At 44.9% G+C, this 14515-nt stretch overlaps 1 protein-coding gene across 1 annotated transcript in view; it reads left to right on the top strand.

Moving 5' to 3' along the window:
- Positions 1-14515, top strand: part of preb (prolactin regulatory element binding) — a 60767-nt gene that overhangs the window by 31839 nt on the left and 14413 nt on the right. Inside the window, exons 6-7 of the mRNA XM_073050335.1 lie at positions 157-330; positions 11598-11670. Of these exons, the coding sequence (XP_072906436.1) occupies positions 157-330; positions 11598-11670 (247 nt within the window). The remainder of the gene's footprint in view (positions 1-156; positions 331-11597; positions 11671-14515) is intronic.

The raw sequence follows: 14515 nt of genomic DNA, 5'->3' as shown, positions 1-14515 counted from the left end.
CACTCGAGCTCCAGCTCCAAGAGAATCTGACTGGAATGACGCACAAGACTGAATGGCAGAACATTAGTAGCTCTTTGATATATTCCCTTTTCTCTTGCTGTTTTTCTATGTCTCTCTCACATCTTTATTGCTACTCACTGGGTCATTGTTTTGCAGGTTTGGGAAGGTTGAGGATAATCAGGAAGCTCTCCGTCTCTACACTGTGCAGATCCCACATAAGCGAGAGCGGAAACCCCTTCAGTGCTACATCAGCAAGTGGGATGGGAATAATTTCCTGCCACTTCTCACTCGGCCCTGTGGCAATGAGGTGATCTCTGCAATGACAGTCAGGTATACCTTTCTTCGGGAATGGTGGTTTATTTTGAGTTCAGTAGCTGGCCTTGATTTTCAGCAATTCCATAGTGAAGGCTTCCGTCGGTCAGAGTTGACCAATGAATATTGCATCCCTGCTATCCAGATATGCAACCCTGGGCAGTAAGATATGGAGAGCAAGCTGTTGCCCATGTAGCAAGCTCCCCATCTCCACGCATCTGATGAACCTAAAGGAATGGCAGAGACAAGTACAGTTTGGTACCAGCAGCATTTTAGGAATTGTCATTGAATTCAATGTAGGACTGTCTAGGGACTCCAGCTTGGGGTTTACTCCTGACGTCTTCCCCACAGGTGGATATGACCACAAGGTAGTAGAGGTTTGAGATCAGAGTTTTCCTTCTCCGAGATGAGCTGCCAACCATGGCTGACAAGCCCCATCTGCCCGAAGCAGCTGGTTTTAAGGCACCAGGAACCCACCCTTGACCATTCTCCTGTCAACCAATTTCCACTGGGCTTTGTAGCTAAGCCACATGTGAGGGCCAGGAGCTGGACTTGGTTGTCAATCGCTATTTGAAGTGCATGCCATTGGGAGCATTAATAGGTAGTGGGAGCTTGTCCCCATTACCACCCACCCCCAGCTATAACAACCTTAAGGAACCTTAGTAGTTATATAAGACACCAACTAAAAGCAGCTCTGACAGGAAGTGGGTAGGTTTAGAGTAGGTAAGCATCACAACTGGTTGGCCAAGGTGTGAACCCATTTCACTGCCATATGTTTCTATGATTCTATGAATGTCAATGTCTTCAGAACTGCACCCAGCTGATTACTGGTGCCTGGAATGGTACCCCAGTGTGAATCATTGAGGAAGTATTCTCAGTGAGGGCTGGCATCTGTAACCCTGTATTCTGATGTAAGTCTTTGACATTGGCTTTCAGTGTCCTTTTAATGTTTAGCGTGAAGCTTTGTCAATGATATACAACAGTCCAAAAAATGAATAAAAAATTCCCACCAAATTACTATGTGTTTGTGCCTACTAAACTCCATACCCCAGCAAGATTGGTGCCTATGAGAGTCTGTGTCTGAGGAATTCACTTCCTCTGTGATTAAAAACAGACTCCCCAGTATGCGTGGACCTGGATGTCACTGAGAAATGGTTTTCTTGGTCATTTGTGTTTATTTATTTATTTATATTATTTTGAGATATAGCACAATAGCAGGCCCTTCTGACCCAACGAGCCCAAATACACTCATGACCTATTAACATACTAACCTGTACATCTTTGCAAAGTCGGAGGAAACCGGAGCACCCAGAGGAAACCCATCTGGGTGGTCTGGGGGAGAACGTACAAACACCTTACAGACAGAGACAGGAATTGAACCTGGGTCACAGGCACTGTAAAGCTTTGTGCTAACCACTACACTCCCATGTCACCCTTTGTATTTCAGTGAGAGGCAGTGTTTGAATCTTGCACCTCTTATAGTCTGTGGTTAGAACAATATCCCAGTAATAGTTGGCATCTGCCCCAGTGAATGTTGCTATCAATGGCATTGGCCTCAGCAAATGGTGGTGTGAATCTACAGTACTGTGCAGACCTCTTAGATACATTTATACTGTATAGCTAGAGAGTGTGTGTGTATGTGTGTGTGTATATATATATATATATATATACAAATCTGGCAGGAGCAGAATATGGTTGGAATGGTGATGCAAAGGTTGGAGTGCCTGGGGCGGGGATTGGTGAGGGTGCAGATACATGCTGCTCTGAGATACTAGTTAAGATAATTTGATTCTAAACTATTGGTTTATTGATGATTATAAAATGTTTCTCTCCCTTCCCCTTTTCCCAGCTATGATTCCCCTCTCCCTGCCCCCTTTCCACACTCATTCTACAATAGAGATCTATATCAGAATCAGGTTTATCATCACTCACATGTCATGAAATGTGTTTTTTGTTGCTGTACCGTGCAATACATACAATTACTGTAGTATTGTGCAAAAGTCTTGGGCACCCTAGCTATATATATAGTGGCATGTAAATGTTTGGGCAGCTCTGGTCAAAATTACTGTTACTGTGAATAGTTACGTGAGTAGAAGATGAACTGATCTCCAAAAGTCATAAAGTTAAAGATGAAACACTCTTTTCAACATTTTAAGCAAGATTAGTGTATTTTTTTTTGTACAATTGTAGACTGAAAAAAAGGAAAGAACCTTTAGGAACTAGTGATCACAATACTGGAGAAATTAAAATCTCCCATCACTCTTTCCTGTGTCCTCACCACAAAATTCAGCATCAGATGTTTGCAAAGGAACCTCTAAACAAGCCTAATGCATTTTGGAAACAAGTCCTGTGGACTGATGAAGTTAAAATAGAACTTTTTGGCCGCAATGAGCAAAGGTATGTTTGGAGAAAAAAGGGTGCAGAATTTCATGAAAAGAACATCTCTCCAACTGTTAAGCACGGGGGTGGATCGATCATGCTTTGGGCTTGTGTTGCAGCCAGTGGCATGGGGAACATTTCACTGGTAGAGGGAAGAATGAATTCAATTAAATACCAGCAAACATCACACCATCTGTAAAAAAGCTGAAGATGAAAAGAGGATGGCTTCTACAACAGGATAATGATCCTAAACACACCTCAAAATCCAGAATGGACTACCTCAAGAGGCGCAAGCTGAAGGTTTTGCCATGGCCCTCACATGTTTCTCGGAATGGCAGGTGGTGACTAGTGGGGTGCCACAGGGCTCGGTTCTGGGACCACAGCTGTTTACGATTTACATCAACGATTTAGATGAAAGCATTGAGAATAACATCAGCAAGTTTGCTGATGATACTAAACTGGGTGGCAGTGTGACGTAATGAGGATGTTAGGAGAATTCAGGGTGACTTGGATAGGCTGGGTGAGTGGGCAGATACTTGGCAGATGACGTTTAATGTGAATAAGTGTGAGGTTATCCACTTTGGGAGTAAGAACAGGAAGGCAGATTATTATCTGAATGGTGTAGAGTTAGGTAAGGGAGAAATACAAAGAGATCTAGGAGTCCTTGTTCATCAGTCACTGAAGGTGAATGAGCAAGTGCAGCAGGCAGTGAAGAAGGCTAATGGAATGTTGGCTTTTATCACAAAGGGAATTGAGTACAAGAGCAAGGAAATCCTCTTGCATTTGTACAGAGCCCTGGTGAGACCACACCTGGAGTATTGTGTACAGTTTTGGTCTCCAGGGTTAAGGAAGGACATCCTGGCTGTTGAGGAAGTGCAGCGTAGATTCACAAGGTTAATTCCTGGGATGTCCAGACTGTTTTACGCAGAGAGGTTAGAGAGACTGGGCTTGTACACGCTGGAATTAAGGAGATTGAGAGGGGATCTGATTGCAACATATAAGATTATTAAGGGATTGGACAAAATAGAGGCAGGAAATATGTTCCAGATGCTGGGAGAGTCCAGTATTAGAGGGCATCGTTTGAGAATAAGTGGTAGGTCATTTAGGACAGAGTTAAGGAAAAACTTCTTCTCCCAGAGAGTTGTGGGGGTCTGGAATGCACTGCCTCGGAAGGCAGTGGAGGCCAATTCTCTGGATGCTTTCAAGAAGGAGCTAGATAGGTATCTTATGGATAGGGGAATCAAGGGATATGGGGACAAGGCAGGAACTGGGTATTGATAGTAGATGATCAGCCACGATCTCAGAATGGCAGTGCAGGCTCGAAGGGCCGAATGGTCTACTTCTGCACCTATTGTCTATTGTCACAGTCCCCTGACCTAACCATCATCGAAAATCTGTGGCTAGACCTCGAAAGAGCAGTTCATGCAAGACGGCCCAAGAATCTCACAGAACTAGAAGCCTTTTGCAAGGAAAAATAGGCAAAGCTCCCCCAAACAAGAACTGAAAGACTCTTAGCTGGCTGCAGGAAGCATTTACAAGCTGTGATACTTGCCAAAGGGGGTGTCACGTACCCGGTGACCGGGTTACCGAACCAGCAGAAATGAAATACACGTTGAAATCTGGTATTACTGTAACTAATAGTGTTTATTAGTAAGCTAAGTAATACAGTACTATAAAGTGCAAATATATATGAAACAGGTTAGCAATGATATATACAGAAGTGCGGAAATAGGAATCAAAACCAAGCTCTTTCAAAGTCTTGGGGTAAATGGATAGTCTTACGATGGTGAAGAGTTCATTTTCAGTTCAGTTCAGGTCGAGGTAGTTGCTGGTGTACCGTTGGAGAGAGACAGAGAGCGAGAGGTGATGCTGTTGCCGTCGATCTTCCCATTGTCTTCCTGTTGCAGTCACCAACTGTGACTATGCCAGGCACGACCGTTCTTCAGTGGTAGGCCTATCACCCAGGCCAGGGTGGACACACAAACAAGCCTCCACCACTTGCACCTTCATACACTCTGAGCCTCTGATCGATTCCTCCGAACTGATCCTCCAAGCCCTCACCTTCACGTGGGTGCACAACGCTCTTTCAGTGTCCCGCGGTGTGTCTGCTTGTGTCTTCGCAGACCTGCCTTTTCTCTCTCCTTTCGGGGCACCGGCTGTCCATCAGACCGTCCATCCAGCCGGCTACGCCTTGCTGTCTCTGCAAGAATCTTATAAGCAGGCCTAGAGAGTGTCTTGGAGCAAAGGTAAACAATCAGCCAAAGACATAATATTAAATCATGTCTCTCTGTCTCTCTCATCTGCAGCAGGATGCCTCCCTGCTTTTCTTCTCTCTCTCATTAGCAGGATAGTTCACAGGGGGGTCAACTCTGGACCCCATCTCAGCCTGGTTTACTCATCATACTAAGTACTGACCATACAGGGTGCCCAAACTTTTGCTTTGGGCGCTTTTCCTTTTTTGTTATTTTGAAACTGTAAAAGATGGGAAAAAAGTAATCTTGCTTAAATTATTAAAGAAATGTGTCTTCTTTAACTTTATGCCTTTTGGAAATCAGGTCATCTTTTACTCGCTTAGCTATTCACAGTAACAGAAATTTTGAGCAGGGGTGCCCAAACTTTTGCATGCAACCGTAGACATACAATAATCTGAAAAGACAGGTTTCTTCGGGATAGTCAGCATGGCTTTGTGTGTGGGAAATCATGATTTTCAATCTTAATTGAGTTCCTTGATGAAGTGACAAAGAAAGACGATGAGGGCAGGTTGGTAAACATAATCCATGTGTTAGGCTGCTCTGGATGGTTAGGTTGCATGGGATCCAGGGAAAGCTGGCTAATTGAATACACAGTAATTCCTTACCCCACTAAGGAGTACCAGACCACTGTCTCCTATACCATCACCAACCTTATCAACTCTGGGGATCTCCCAAAAAAAAAGCCACCTCCAACGGGATCCCACTACCAAGCACATCTTTCCCTCCTCCCCCCCCTTTCTGCTTTCTGCAGGGATCGCTCCCTACACGACTCCCTTGTCCATTCGTCTCCCCATCCCTTCCCACCGATCTCCCTCCTGGCACTTATCCTTGTAAGCCGAATAAGAGCTACACCTGCCCTTACACTTCCTCCCTCACCACCATTCAGGGCCCCAGACAGTCCTTCCAAGGTGAGGCGACACTTCACCTGTGAGTCGGCTGGTGTGGTATACTGTGTCTGGTGCTCCCGGTGTGGCCTTTTATATATTGGTGAGACCCGACGCAGACTGGGAGACCATTTCACTGAACACCTACGCCCTGTCCGCCAGAGAAAGCAGGATCTCCCAGTGGCCACACATTTCAATTCCACGTCCCATTCCCATTTTAATATGTCTATCCATGGCTTCCTCTACTGTCAAGATGAAGCCACACTCAGGTTGGAGGAACAACACCTTATATACCGGCTGGGTAGCCTCCAACCTGATGGCATGAACATTGACTTCTCTAACTTCCGTTAATGCCTCTCCTCCCCTTCTTACCCCATCCCTGATATATTTAGTTTTTTTTCCCCCTTCTTTTTTTTCTCTCTTTCTGCCCTTGCCTGTTCTCCATCTCCCTCTGGTGCTCCCCTCCCCCTTTCTTTCTCCCTAGGCCTCCCGTCCAATTATCCTTTCCCTTCTCCAGCTCTGTATCCCTTTTACCAATCACCTTTCCGGCTCTCAGCTTCACCCCACCCCCTCCGGTCTCTATCATTTTGCATTTTTCCCTCCCCCTGCTACTTTCAAATCTCTTACTATCTTTCCTTTCAGTTAGTCCTGATGAAGGGTCTTGGCCCAAAACGTCGACAGTGCTTCTCTTTATAGATGCTGTCTGGCCTGCTGTGTTCCACCAGCATTTTGTGTGTGTTGCTTGAATTTCCAGCATCTGCAGATTTCCTCGTGTTTGTAATTGAATACACAATTGGCTTCATGCTAGGAAGCAGAGGGTAATGGGGGAACGTTGCTTTTTGAACTGGAGGCTTGTGACTAACGGTGTGCCTGAGGTCAGAGCTGATGTCACTCTTCCTGTCATAATACCAATAGACCATAAGACATGGGAGCAAGACTTAGGCCCATCGAGACTGCTACGCCATCAATCATAGTTGATCGTTTTTGCTTCTCCTCCTCAACCCCAGTTTGCACCCTTCTCCCCGTAACCTTTGATGCCATGTCCAATCAAGAACCTATCAATCTCTGCCTTAAATACACCCAGTGACTTGGCCTCCATAGCTGCATGTGGCAACAAATTCCACAAAATTCACCACACTTTGGCTAAAGAAATTTCTCTGCATCTCAGTTTTGAAAGGACTCACCCCTATCCTGAGGCTGTGCCCTCTTGTCCTAGACTCTCCCACCATGGGAAACATCCTTTCCACATCTACTCTGTCTAGGCCTTTCAACATTCAAAAGGTTTCAATGAGATCCCACCTCATCCTTCGGAATTCCAGTGAGTACAGAACCAGAGTCATTCAACGTTCCTCATATGATAACCTTTTCATTCCTGGAATCATCCTTGTGAACCTCCTCTGGACCCTCTACAATGCCAGCATATCTTTTCTAAATGAGGGGCCCAAAACTGTTCACAATACTCAAGGTGAGGCCTCACCAGTGCCTTATAAAGCCTCAGCATCACATCCTTGCTCCTGTATTCTAGACTTCTTGAAATGAATGCTAACATGGCACTTGCCTTCCTCACCACCTACTCAACCTACAAGTTAACCTTTAAGATAAACACGAAGTACATTGCAGATGCTGTGGTTAAATCAACAAATACAAACAAGCTGGATGAACTCAGCAGATCAGGCAGCATCTGTTGAAATGAGCAGTCAACGGATGCTGCCTGACCTGCTGAGTTCATTAACCTTTAAGGTGTTCTGCACAAGGACTCTCAAGTCCCTTTGCAACTCTGATTTTTTGATTTTTCTTCCTGTTTGGAAAATAGTCCGTACATTTATTTCTACTACCAAAGTGCATGACCATGCATTTTCCAACAATATATCTCATTTGCCACTTTCTTGCCCATTCTCCAAATCTGTCCATGTCCTTCTGCAGCCTACCTTTTTCCTCAACACCACCTGCCCTACCACCAATCTTCGTAACATCTGCAAACTTGGCAACAAAGCCATCAGCTAAATCATTTATATACAGAATGAAAAGAAGTGGTCCCAATATCAACCCCTGTGGAACACCACTAGTCACTGGCAGCCAATCAGAAGAGGATTCTTTTATTCCCACTTGCTGCCTCCTACCAATCAGCCAATGCTCTAACCATGTTAGTAACTTTCCTGTAATACAATGGGCTCTTAACTTAGTAAGCAGCCTCATTTGTGACACCTTGTCAACGGCCTTCTGAAAATCCAAGTATACAATACCCACTGCATTCCCTTTATCTATCCTACTTGTAATCTCCTCAAAGAATTCCAACAGGTTCATCAGGCAGGATTTTCCCTGAAGGAAACCATCTTGTATTGTGTCACCAAGGACTCCATCACCTCACCTTTAACAATTGACTCTAACATCTTCCCAACCACTGAGGTCAGGCTAACTGGTCTATAATTTCCTTTCTGCTGCCTTCCTCCTCTATTAAAGAGTGGAGTGACATTTGCAATTTTCCAGTCCTCAAGCACAGTGCCAGAGTCCAAAGAATTTTGAAAGATCATTTCTAATGCCACCACAATCTCCAATGCTGCATCTTTCAGAACCCTAGGGTGCAGTTCATCTAGTCCAGGTGACTTATGTACCTTTAGGTCTTATAGCTCTTTGAGCACCTTCTGTCTTGTAGCATTAACTGCACCCACTTCTTTTCCTTCACACACGACAATACCATATCAATAATGTGTTAGTATCTTCCGCAGTGAAGACTGATGCAAAATACTCATTTAGTTAATTTGCGATCTCCTTGTCCCCCATTATTATTTCTTCTACCTCATTTTCTAGCGGTCCTATATCCACTCTCATCTGTCTTTTATATTTTACATACTTGAAAAAGCTTTTACTATCCACTTTGATATTATTTGCTAGCTTGCTTTCATATTTCATCTTTTCCCTTTTAATGGTTGTTTTTGTTGATCTCTGTAGGTTTTTAAAAACTTCCCAATCCTCTATCTTCCCACAAATTTTTGCTTTGTTGTATGCCCTTTCTTTTGCTTTTACAATAGCTTTGACTTCCCTTGTCAGCCATGGTTGTACTATTTTACCTTTTGAGTATTTCTTCATTTTTGGAATACACATGTCCTGCAGTTTCCTTATTTTTTCCCAGAAACACACACCATTGCAGCTCTGCTGACATCCCTGCCAGCAGCTCCTTCCAATTTACTTTGGACTACTCCTCTCTCACACCACTGTAATTTCCCTCACTCCACTGAAATACTGCCACATCAGACTTTACTTTCTCCTTATCTACTGTGCAGCAACACCTGCACAAATATGACCTTTGCTGAAGAGTCATTAGAAGAAAACCTTTCCTGCGTCCTCACCACAAAATTCAGTGTCAGAGGTTTGCAAAGAACATCTAAACAAGCCTGATGCATTTTGGAAGCAAGTCCTGTGGACTGATGAAGTTAAAATAGAACTTTTTGGCCGCAGTGAGCAAAGATATGTTTGGAGAAAAAAGGGTGCAGAATTTCATGAGAAGAACATCTCTCCAACTGTTAAGCAGGGGGGTGGATCGATCATGCTTTGGGCTTGTGTTGCAGCCAGTGGCACGGAGAACAGTTCATTGGTAGAGGGAAGAATGAATTCAATTAAATACCAGCAAATTCTGGAAGCAAACATCACACCATCTGTAAAAGAGCTGAAGATGAAAAGAGGATGGCTTCTACAACAGGATAATGATCCTAAACACACCTCAAAATCCACAATGGACTACCTCAAGAGGCGCAAGCTGAAGGTTTTGGCATGGCCTTCACAGTCCCCTGACCTAAGCAACATCAAAAATCTGTGGATAGATCTCAAAAGAGCAGTGCATATAGGACGGCCCAAGAATCTCACAGAACTAGAAGCCTTTTGCAAGGAAGAATAGGCAAAAATCCCCCAACAAGAATTGAAAGACTTAGCTGGCTACAGAAAGCATTTACAAGCTGTGATACTTGCCAAAGGAGGTGTTACTAAGTACTGACTATGCAGGGTGCCCAAACTTTTGCTTCGGGCCCTTTGCCTTTTTTTTGTTATTTTGAAACTATAAAAGATGGAAATAAAAAAAGTAATCTTGCTTAAAATATTAAAGAAATGTGCCATCTTTAACTTTATGCCTTTTAGAAATCAGGTCATCTTTTACTCACTTAGCTATTCACAGTAACAGAAATTTTTACCAGTGGTGCCCAAACTTTTTCATGCCACTGTATATGTGCCTAAGACTTGCACAGTACTGTATGTCTAAAACCAATTCCTCAATGAAGATTGGTGTCTGGGGAATCCACACCCCAGTGAGTGTGTTTGTAGGACTTGTACCTCAGTAGTAGGTAATAATCTTTAAAAAAAAAAAGAGAAAATGCTGGAAATCCAAGCAACACAAACAAAATGCTGGTGGAATTCAGCAGGCCAGGCAGCCTCTATGGAAAAGAGTATAGTTGCTCTTCTGGGCCTGAAACATCGACTGTACTTTTTACCATAGATGCTGCCTGGCCTGCTGAGTTCCTCCAGCATTTTGTATGTGTTGCTTAGTTAATATTTTTGTTGCCTTTGCCCTGTTCGGAGAAAAGTGCATGGGGCACATTCTACAATGAAATTCCAAATCTGTGGAGCCTGTATCGCAATGTATATTGACCCAGAGGAAGTCAATGCATTTGTGAAGAAAAAGGTTGGACAGGTTATTTTCCATTCATTGTTCAATGTGACAGCATTCTGGTCATACTCTCTCTCATCAACACGTACAACACGCTGGAGGAACTCAGCAGGTTGGGCAGCATCTGCGGAAACGAGCAGTCAACGTTTCAGGCTGAGACCCTTCGGTAGGACTGAAGAGGGAGGAGCAGGGGCCCTATAAAGAAGGTGGAGGGAGGGTGGGAAGGAGAAGGGTGGTAGGTGCCAGGTGAAAAACGGGTGTTAACGACATAGAGGAGGCCGCACCGGGAGCACTGGATGCAATAGATGACCCCAACAGACTCACAAGTGAAGTGTTGCCTCACCTGGAAGGACTGTTTGGGGCCCTGAATGGTGGTAAGAGAGGAGGTGTAGTACCTACGCTTGCAGGGATAAGTGCCAGGTGGGAGATATATCTACATCGGTGAGACCTGACACAGATTGGGGGACCGCTTCGTCCGCCACAACAGACAGGATCTCCCGGTTGCCACCCATTTCAACTCTGCTTCACATTCCCATTTGAACATGTCCATACATGGCCTCCTGTACTGCCATGATGAGGCCAAACTCAGGTTGGAGGAGCAACACCTCATATACCCTCTGGGTAGTCTCCAGCCCCTTGGCATAAACATTGAATTCTCCAACTTCTGGTAATTCCCTCCCCCTCCCTTCCCCCATCCTAGTTTCACTCTGCCTCCTCCTCCAGCTGTCTATTACCTCTCTCATGATTCTGCCTTCTTCTACTACCCATAGTGCTTTCCCCTTACATCCCTTCTTCACCTTTCCTGCCTTTCCCCTCCCTGCTTCCGCTCCCCCACCCCTTCATCTTTGCTCTTACTGGTTTTTCACCTGGCACCTACCACCCTTCTCCTTCCCCCCACCCCACCTTCTTTGTAGGGCTCCTGCCCCCTCCCTCTTCAGTCCTGACGAAGGGTCTCGGCCCGAAACGTTGACTGCTCGTTTCCACAGATGCTGCCCGACCTGCTAAGTTCCTCCAGTGTGTTGTATGTGTTGCTTTGACCACAGCATCTGCAGTGTACTTTGTGTTTAATGCTCTCTCTCTCTCATGCTGTTTGTAAGATGCTCTCTTTTTTTTCAGTGATTTGGGAACATTTATAGGACTTGGGACTGTGACTGGCTCTGTAGCTATCTACATTGCCTTCTCTCTCCAGGTAATCAAACAGCCTTCTTTTTTTTGCCTATATTTGTCACTTTTGTTTTAGACTTTGTTTTGTTATTGGCCTTCTGATAGAATGCTGTGGGACTTGCTTCCACCAGGAAAGAATAAGGATAAATGCTTTCACAAGAAATTGAAGGGCAATGTTACAATAGTTGTGGGAATCTCAATATGCAGGTAGATTGGGAAGATCAGGTTGGTGCTGGATTCCAAGAGAACGAATTTCTAGAATACCTATGAGATGCCAATGGTTGAGCCCACAAGGGAATCAGCTATTCTAGGTCGGGTGTTAGAAACATAGAAAACCTACAGCACAAAACAGGCCCTTCGGCTCACCATTGTACCAAACATGCCCCTACCGTAGAAATTACTAGACTTACCTATAGCTCTCTAATTTACTAAGTTCCACGTACTTATCTAAAAGCCACTTAAAAGACCCTATTGTATCCGACTCCACCACTGCTGCCGGCAGCCCATTCCACGCACTCACCACTCTCTGCATAAAAAAAACTTACCCTGACTCTCCTCTGTACATACTCCCCAGCACCTTAAACCTGTGTGCTCTTGTGGCAACTATTTCAGCCCTGGGAAAAAACCTCTGACTATCCACACGATCAATGCCTCTCATCATCTTATACACCTCTATCAGGTCACCTCCCATCCTTCGTCACTCCAGGAAGAAAAGGCCGAGTTCACTCAACCTATTCTCATAAGGCATGCTCCCCAATCCAGGCAACATCCTTGTAAATCTCCTCTGCACCCTTTCTATGGCTTCCACATCCTGTAGTGAGGTAACCAGAACTGAGCACAGTACTCCAAGTGGGGTCTGACCAGTGTCCTATTTAGCTGCAACATTACCTCTTGGCTCCTAAATTCAATTCCACGATTGATGAAGGCCAATACACCATACACCTTCATAAACACAGTCAACCTGCACAGCAGCTTTGAGCGCCCTATGGACTCGGACCCCAAGGTCCCTCTGATCCTTCACACTGCCAACGGTCTTACCAGTAATACTATAGTCTGCCATTATATTTAAGTACCAAAATGAACCACCTCACACTTATCTGGGTTGAACTCCATCTGCCACTTCTCAGCCCAGTTTTGCATCCTATCAATGTCCCGCTGTAACCTCTGACAGCCCTCCACACTATCCACAACACCTCCAACCTTTGTGTCATCAGCGAACTTACTAACCCATCCCTGCACTTCCTCATCCAGGTCATTTATAAAAATCACGAAGAGTAAGGGTCCCAGAACAGATCCCTGATGCACTCCATTGGTGACTGACTATGACCCATCTACAACCACTCTTTGCCTTCTGTAGGCAAGCTGGTTCTGGATCTGCAAAGCAATGTTCCCCTTGGATCCCATGCCTCCTTACTTTGTCAGTAAGCCTCATCAAATGCCTTGCTGAAATCCATATATACTATATCTACTGCTCTTCCATCATCAAAATGTTGAGTCACATCCTCAAAAAATTCAATCAGGCTCGTAAGGCATGACCTGCCCTAGACAAAGCCATGCTGACTATTCCTAATCATATTATACCTCTCTAAGTGCTCATAAGTCCTGCCTGTCAGGATTTTCTTCATCAACTTACCAACCACTGAAGTCTCTGTTCCCTTTGTTGAATAAGAGAACAACATCCGCAACCCTCCAGTCCTCCTGAACCTCTCCTGTCCCCATTGATGATGCAAAGATCATTGCCAGAGGCTCAGCTGTCTCCTCCCACAGTAGCCTGGGTACATATCGTCTGGTCCCGGTGACTTATCCAACGATGCTTTCCAAAAGCTCCAGCACATCCTCTTTCATAATATCTACATGCTCAAGCTTTTCAGTCCGCTGGAAGTCATCACTACAATCACCAAGATCCTTTTCCATTTTGAATACTGAAGTAAAGTATTCATTAAGTACCTCTACTATTTCCTCCGGTTCCATAATACTTTCTGACTGTCACACTTGATAGGTCCTATGCCATGCCCCCACCTCTTTTGCCTCCATATAACCATATAACAATTACAGCACGGAAACAGGCCATCTCGGCCCTTCTAGTCCGTGCCGACTAGTCCTCCCTCCCTGTCCTTTCTGAAACATTTAAAACTTGGCACTTGAAGTAACCATTCCTGTCCTTGAGCCATCCAAGTCTCTGTAATGGCCACCACATCATATCTCCAAGCACTGATCCCGCTTTAAGCTCATCTGCTTTGTTCACAACACTCCCTGCATCTCAATAGACGCATCTCAAACCTTCGGTCTGAGCGCGTCCCTTCTCTATCACCTGCCTATCCTCCCTCTCGCACTGTCTCCAAGCTTTCTCTATTTGTGAGCCAACCTCCTCTTCCCCACTCTCTTCAGCTCAGTTCCCACCCCTTAACAATTCTAGTTTAAACTCTCCCCAGTAGCCTTAGCAAACCTCCCCACCAGGATATTGGTCTCCCTGGGATTCAAGTGCAACCCATCCTTTTTGCACAGGTCACATCTGCCCCAAAAGAGGTCCCAATGATCCAGGAATCTGAATCCCTGCTCCCTGCTCCAATCCCTCAACCACGCATTTATCCTCCATCTCATTCTATTCCTCTACCTCATTCTATTCCTATACTCACTGTCACATGGCACAGGCAGTAATCCCGAGATTACTACCTTTGCAGTACTACTTCTCAACTTCCTTCTTAACTCCCTGTAGTCTGTTTTCAGGACCTCTTCCCTTTTCCTACCTATGTTATTGGTACCAATATGTACCACGACCTCTGGCTGTTCTTCCTCCCACTGCAGGATATCTTGGACGCGATCTGAAACATCCCGGACCCTGACACCTGGGAGGCAAACTACCATCCGAG

The sequence above is a fragment of the Hemitrygon akajei genome, chromosome 7, assembly GCF_048418815.1.
Source record: "Hemitrygon akajei chromosome 7, sHemAka1.3, whole genome shotgun sequence".
NCBI lineage: Eukaryota > Metazoa > Chordata > Chondrichthyes > Myliobatiformes > Dasyatidae > Hemitrygon > Hemitrygon akajei.
This window is presented reverse-complemented; position numbering and strand designations above follow the sequence as displayed.